General features: G+C 41.5%; 1 protein-coding gene across 6 annotated transcripts in view; it reads left to right on the forward strand.

Moving 5' to 3' along the window:
• Positions 1 to 7,688, forward strand: part of Lims1 (LIM zinc finger domain containing 1) — a 109,165-nt gene that overhangs the window by 73,757 nt on the left and 27,720 nt on the right. For 2 of the 6 annotated variants that reach the window (XM_013355311.1, XM_005371544.2), the window contains exon 1: positions 3,123 to 3,362. The exons of 3 other annotated variants lie outside the window; for them this stretch is intronic. In XM_013355311.1, coding sequence (XP_013210765.1) covers positions 3,181 to 3,362 — 182 coding nt within the window. In that variant the 5' untranslated portion in view covers positions 3,123 to 3,180. Of the gene's footprint in view, positions 1 to 3,122; positions 3,363 to 7,688 lie in introns of those variants that run through there. One more of the 6 variants, XM_005371545.3, reaches the window with a different exon arrangement.

Below are 7,688 nucleotides of genomic sequence, written 5' to 3' on the forward strand. Positions count from 1 at the left end.
AGTGCTGGGATTAAAGGCGTGCGCCACCACCGCCCGGCGTTATATTTCTTAATCTTGATGTCAGTTGGATTTTTAAAAGCTTCTATCTTGCCATATTCTCTGGTCTCCTGCAACTTTCATTTCTACCAACTCTTTTTCCCAGGTAGCTGACCCCATTTAACAGAATCACCTGTTTGGTGATTCTCTCTTTGGCTGCCATGTGCTTTCCACTACTGAGATACAAAAGATGGAGTTTTCCTTTCTCCCTCCCCCAGGAGAATGCAGATTGTCTTAGGCTGCAGATAGCAGGTCCACCTTCTACAAATAACATCACAGGATCATACCACTATGTTTTGATAATTTGTTGTCTATCTTTAGCTGTATGAGGCCTGAGGTTTAAGATTGAGAGTGAAATTTTGTACACAGCCAGTTTCTATTATCCAGATTTTACTAGTTGGTTTGGTCTTTTTACCAGCCTAAAGAAGATTCCTGCTACTTGTTATGTAACTTTTTCCTCTTTTTTTTTTTCCTTAAATTTCTCTTAAGTAATCAGGTACAAATTACAAAGATATCAGACAAGTCACAGAGAGGATTGTAGAGGATTTTGTAGTAGTATATCCTTGCATCAGTAATTGTTTTCAGTGGGAGAGACTGAACCCTTGCTTGTGGTAGGCAAGTGACTTACCACCAAGATACACCCCCGCCCTGTCAAATAAAGGATTGGTCTTTGTTTTGTTTAGACAGAATCTTATGTGCAACTCAGGCTGTCCTTCATTGCTATGTAGCCCATGTTGGCTTTAGACTCTTAAATGCTGCTACCTCAGCCTCTCAGGTGCTGGTATTCCTGGCATGTACCACCACTCCTAGTAGTTCTTTCACAGTTAAAGTATGATTGGAATACCGCTCAACAGTTTCACTCTGGTGGTTAGTCAAGAGAAATATAAATCAACGTTTATGCAGAAGCTTCTATACAATTTTTATTTGTAATAGCCTAAAACTAGGAAGTACTTAAGTTTCCTTCAGTGGGTGAATGGTTTGATCATAACCTACTTTAATACTGCTGAATATTACGCAGTAACACAAGAAACACAAGAGCAAACCACATGTATGTTTGCAACCTGACAGATCTCAATGTCATGAAACTGACTTAAAGCCAGCCTTCAGCCATCACATATTACAGAGTTCCACAAATGACAGTTTATACAGGTGAAAAACAGGCAAGCCAGGGAGGGTGGTAATGAGATTCCTATGGGTAGAGAGCATGGTCCTGCTTACTGGTGGCCACAGTAGCTGCATACTCAGTGGCACTACAGCCGCTATGCTGTTATCAAACTCCCAACTCCGCCACTGTATTTCCTCTACTTCAGCCAGAAAACTAAGCAGTGGCATGTGCTCTGTCAGCCTGAAATTGTCTGATCCTGTCCTTCCTCTGTTTTACTTTGCCAGTAAATGAGAGCATATAGATAGATAAATACAAAGACTAACATAAAGATATATAGAAACCAGTAAGAGACGAAAAGAAACCAGATAGACGAAAAGAAAGGATAACATAAAGATATATAGAAACCAGTAATGAGGGCTTATAGATAGACAAATAGAAAGAATAACATTTACATCGTAAAGCTGTTTTTTACTACTTGAAACTAGTGATTTTCCTGTTCTGTCATCCCTCAGCTTTGGGTCTCAGCAGGTCTAAGGCTACAGTCTGAGTTCATCATTCTGATATCTCTATATTCAAAGTAGGGAAATATCTCATTTCCTGCTTCTGGTCTCATTTTGAACCCACCACATACTGATTTAGAGTTCACTTGCTTTATTTCTTGGTGATTCTGTTCAGGTATTTTTCTCTCATGGAAGTTACAGCATAGTCCCTAGGTTTAAGTCTGGACCCCACCACTTACTTATTACTCAGTCTCTTTGTGGCCGTGGTCTTTTTACTTGTGAGTAACACCCATTTCATAGAGGATGTGAAGTGACAGAAGTGGCTTGCTGATTCTTCTGTATCATCATTCACTGGTACTCGGGTCTCAACTGTATGTTGCTTGTGTGTTGGTCTCATGACTCCCCTGTTAACCTCAGGTTCCCAGCAGTATGCCTGCTCACAAGTCCCGTGGGGTCCTTGCTTTGGGATGGCTTACTGGAATAAAAAATGGAACCTCAGAAAAACCCCAAACCTTGGTGTGGAACTGTGACTGTCCTTGTTGCATCAGCCCATGCCTAGAAGCACTGAGCTCATCTGTGAACTGCTGGAGCATGTGCAGTGGCAGGACCTGCAGATCCAAAGGTGCAGGATCTCCATGGCACAGGGCAGCAGGAGGATCTCCAACAGGAGTCCCAGTGAGGGCCTGGTGTTGATGGTATAGCAGAAGCCAGAGGCCTCAAACCAGACCAGTGACTCACTGCACTTACAAAGAAAGACATATGAACTAAACGGTATACTGCGTGACTCACTGGGCCACACTGCATCTTCTGTGATGAGTTTTTTTTTGCGGGTGGGCCTTTGGTTTTGTTTGGTTGGTTGGTTTTGGTTTTATTTTTAAATTTTGTTTTGTTTTGTGGGGAGTTTGCAAGAGCAGGGTGTGGAAGCAAGGGGACAGGGAGATGAGTAGGATTGAGATGCATGATATGAAAGCCACAAAGAATCAATAAAAAGTTAAAAAAAAAAAAATCCTAAACCTTTGTGTTGCCTTGTGCTACGCTGTTTCTTGTTATCATCCGGACAAACACAGTAGTTTGAACTAATTATAGCAGGAACACCATGAAGACTGTGTGACTCCTGTTACAGAGTTAGCTGGGATGAAATTGTGCCCAGTCGTTGAGCCTGTACTAAGTTGTTTCTTGTATGAAGAGCAAAGATAATAGACGACCACACAGAGCTTCATTTCAGGGGCTCTCAGGTCCTCGCTGGAGTTAGTCAAGCTTTCCAAAAGGCGCTTTGCACATCCAAATGGAGAACTGCTCAGAAACAGGTTGTCCCTGCCATGTGAGATGTTTTCGGGAGCTTCTAGAAAGTTGTACTAGAGCCAGACTGCTATGCTACTGAGCTCTTAACATGAAAAGTCGGTAGCGACCCTGGCAGCTGGGTGACGCATGTGGGAACAGTGGGAGTGACCCTGGCTGGGAAACAGGAGGCCTGGATATTGTTTCTCTTCTCTGTATCCTGCTCGGCATCAGAGGACTCTGAACTCTCAAGCCTGTACAATGGCCTTCCCAGCCCGATCACGCCCGTGCACCATCCCAGAGAATGAAGAAATTCCCCGGACAGTCCTTAACTGTGTCGTCGAGGCTAATGGGAATGAAGATGAGAGGGCTGTGTCCAAGCTGCAGCGCAGGCACAGTGATGTAAAAGTCTACAAGGAATTTTGTGATTTTTATGCAAAATTGTGAGTCTCTCCCTTCCTAGAATGCCATGTGGGCTTTCAAATCTCCAGCTCTTTAGATCTGCGTTCCTTAGGCATTTGATCCAGCTAATGTGTTTTAATTTAGCACGGCCTTTCCAGGGTGTATCGAGGGCTCGGGGTGGTTCACAGATTGCCTTGTCTTGTAAACTTTTACCAGAGGACATAGCAGATGTCAAGGAAAATGCCACCTTCCTGGGAAGAATAGAAAGCTCTCATATTTCTAATAATGTACATTTTCATTTTCTTGTTAACCATGAGAGAAGTTGGCACTTTGTGTTGTCAGGATCCATAACAGGAAAAATATACTCTGAAATTTCTCAGAGGTGAAACTAAACTTTGTTAATTGATAAATAATTTGCTGGGGAATTATTCCATAACCAGTATTTTAAGTGGCTAGTAAACTCTCAAGGTATTTGATTACAGAATTTTGCACATTGTTGTGTTTTAAGAGCAGAAAATTTGTTTAACATGTAGTGATAAATAAGATCGGAGAAATTGGGAAGCTTGATTGTAGTTTCCTGAGCAGCCGACCTGTAGAGGTAGGTCAGTAAAGACTAAAGACTTTATAGAAATACATTCTTCCCACTCCAATATTGTCTTTGTCAACAACACTTTTTAGTGAAAAATGCTTTCTGAGAAATTAAGCAATTAGGTATAATCAATCTAATGACTTGTCTCAAAAAATAGCTCTATTATATGTTGTATTAAATATTGTCAGCTATAAAAAAATGTGAATAGCACTGGAGAGTCAGACAGGAAAGGAGCTGAGCATACAATCTCAACACTTGGGAGGTGTGGAGGATGAGGAATTCGAGATCAGCCTAGACTACACAAGACCCTGTCTCAAAAAAAGAAAAACCAAAGTCAACCAGCCAACAAACAAAAAGATAGAGGAAAGGGAAACATGAGGTCAGTCGGGAGGCAAGTGATTGCTGTGTCCTGCTCCTTCTTTTTACTAAAAAGAATTTGTGTGTGTGTATTACGATATATATGTATTATATTAATCTCTCAACCCATTTTGCCAATTCTACTTGAGTATTCAAACATAAATAAAATTTGGAACATAGTGAATGTGAACAAGTCAGTGGTAATGGCATTTTTTAATCCAAGAACTTCCTTATACTGCCTCAAGCACCACCAAAAGAAGGAGCTGGGTGGTGATGATGCTGGTGGCAGCGTGGCCTTTAAGCCCAGCACTGAGAGGCAAAGGCAGGTGGATCTCTGTGAGCTCAAGGTCAGCCTGGTCTGCAGAGTTCCAGGACAGCCAGAGCTTCAGAGAAACCCTGTCTTGAAAAAAACAAAAATGTAAAAAACAAAACAAAACAAAAGGATTGAACTCTAGTACTTTTTTTTATGAGTTCTTGTACTTGATAATTCGGTGTAAATCAACCCATTATGTTAATATTATAGAGGAATAATGCCATTGCTTTACATTTGTGCACATTTTGTTGATGTTTTTCTTGATGCAAGCTCCTTCCATTCAGTCTGCTTCTGCACAGTGTTATGGCTGAGAGAGGGTACTCCAGAACTTCCAGAGAACCAGTCACCCCATACCTTGAGAATCACTGAGTTAAGTGGTAGTGAATCAGAACATTCCAGAATGTTCTTCAGCTTTTTGGGAGGGCCATTAACATTACTGAGGTTTAGCATGGTGGTGGCGGCATGGCACATGCCTTTAATCCTAGATGGATCTCTGTGAGTTCAAGGTCCGCCAGGTCTGCAGAGAGAGAGAGAAAGAGTTCCAGGGCAGCCAGGGCCACACAGAATAACACTGTCTTGAGAAACAAACAAACAAACAAAAAAAATGCTGAGATTTGGAGTGTATCCTTGAGAGAATTTAGAATGATAATGATGTAATGATGCCATGTCTTTTCATGCCTCTTCTGCTTTCCAGAGTGGCTTATACTTTTTATTATATCATCCTCAAATAGCTTCTGAGAATTCTTGAGCAGGTGTGGGCTTAGCATCCTTGTCCACTCAGCCACTTTTTCTATAGAAAAGAGGGTGCACAGCTCTGGAGAGCCAGAGCTTTATTAAAACTGTCACCATTTATCTGGGTAGAAGGAACTATATTAATTCTGAAACGACAAAGTAGAAGCTTGTTTACACAGTATGTAGGCCAGGTTTTACACAGCAGTGAGGCTGCCCTCTTTCCCTTTTAAAAGTATGTTTTGGAGGGGACGGCACACATGTGCAGGTCAAAGATAACTTCCTGGAGTCAGTTTTATTCTTCTACTGTGTAAGTTCCAGGGATCAAACTCAGATCTTCAGGCTTGGCAGCGAGCACCATTAGTTGCTGTGCCATCTCACTGGCCCTGTCTTTTTCTTCTTTTTTTTTCAGTGACATTCTTATTTTATATTTAGCTTACTAATTAAAACTGAGTTTTGATTAGCCTGAAATGATGAATATGAGAATTGAAAATAGAGTTGCTTTCTTTTCTTTTCTTTTTTTTTTTTTTTTTTTTGACGGGGTTTCTCTATGTAGCTTTGGAGCCTGCCTTGGAACTTGCTCTGTAGACCAGGCAGGCTTCAAACTCACAGAAATCTACCTACCTCTGCCTCCTCAGTGCTGGAATTAAAGGTGTGCTCTACCACCACCCAGCTGAACAAAGAGTTTCTTATGGCAGGTTACAGCTTAGAATTGCCTTGAAACATTTATACTTGAAAAGACAAGTATAAAGCTGCCTACCCTCTGTTGGGGTGGAGTGGAGAATAACTATTGCCACTTTTGCTATGGAAACAGCCAAACTTGGAAAGAGGTAGGAGCAAGGCAGCTGGTTAAAGTATCTGTGAAGTTAGAGGCTCTCCACACCATCTGTCTCCTAGCACTGGTAGACCGCTAAAATATCTGGAAGGTCAGAAGCTCTTCAGTGGAGCAGACTTGCTTATGCTACGGAGAGGCCTCTTAAACAAAAAACAAGCCAAAACAAACAAAAAAGGAACTTGTGAAATTGTGAAGAATAACTTGGTCAGTGACTGTTCAGCATAGAAAACCATCTTCATTTCTAGAACTTTTGGAAACAAAATAGCTATTTATTTGAAATTCTCACCTAATTCTTTGCCTCAGCCATGCTGCCTTTCTTCTGAAGCACTGGTGGTTAGAGAAAACAGATAATTCATTGAATACATCCTGTGGGTTTGCTCATGAGGGAACTGTCACAGTCACCCAGTGCTTCCTTCTGCTGACTTGCACAACATGACTGCACCCCTGCCATGAACTCTCCAGAGTTTGCAGTAAGGTTCTGCTCTGTGACAGATGAGTCCCTGCAAGCAGAGAGTCTGGATTCTACTCTTGTGTCACTCATTAACTAAGAAACTAGCTCAGTGATGTCGAATTAATTGTCCACCTCTGAACCTAGTTCTCTATCTGGAAAATTATCTTTATTGCAGAAAATTCTGTTATTTTAAGATACATTTTATGGGGCTGGAGAGATGGCTCAGAGGTTAAGAGCACTGACTGTTCTTCCAGAGGTCCTGAGTTCAATTCCCAGCAACTACATGGTGGCTCACAACCATCTGTAATGAGATGTAGTGCCCTCTTTTTGCCTGCAGGCATGTATGCAGGCAGAATACTGTATTAATAATAATAAATAAAAAATAAATTTTATATTGCTAGTACTCAGTTTTTGACTTATGTACTGTTTTATAGGCATATTGTCTAATTTTCAGAAATTTAATTTAGGATCCAATCAAAGGTATAATCTAAATTTAGGTTATGATATGATGTTCAGTTACATGAAGTTTAGATTTTGTTCTTGAAACGAAATTGACTTTTAAGATGTTATCTCACAGAGGGAAGGAGCTCATGAGGCCCCACCCATAGCTAAGAAGCTATTGGCAATTGATAACACCTAGGGGAGAGAAAATCAGATTCTTTTGCAGTGTGGCCTAGCGTAGGTTGCCCATGCTCCAGTGGTTGGTGCCCTGCATTCATGCACACGTGGCAGCACTACTGGACTCGGTATGTTATGAGGGGAGAGGAGTAGACATGAAGTTGGGAGGGTGATGTGGAATAGAGTCCTGGAGGAACTAGAGGTAGGGAGCAGTATGATCTAAATATAAAGTTACTTACCCAGCTATAAGCCTGAGCTCCTAAGGGAGACATTTATTCGTTGGTGTGGTTATTTGAGACAGAGTCTCTCTGTGGCTGTTCTTGAACTTCTGGATTCAATAACATTCTTAGCTCTCCCTCCTTAAAAGCTGGAACTACAGGTGTATCCCGCTGAAGGTGTTAAAGTCAAACAAAAGCGAAGCAGGAGGCCCTTTCAGAAATCAAGTGCCTATCGAGACCAGCCTGGTCTACAGAGC

Source organism: Microtus ochrogaster, unplaced genomic scaffold (genome assembly GCF_000317375.1).
Source record: "Microtus ochrogaster isolate Prairie Vole_2 unplaced genomic scaffold, MicOch1.0 UNK113, whole genome shotgun sequence".
Taxonomy (NCBI): domain Eukaryota; kingdom Metazoa; phylum Chordata; class Mammalia; order Rodentia; family Cricetidae; genus Microtus; species Microtus ochrogaster.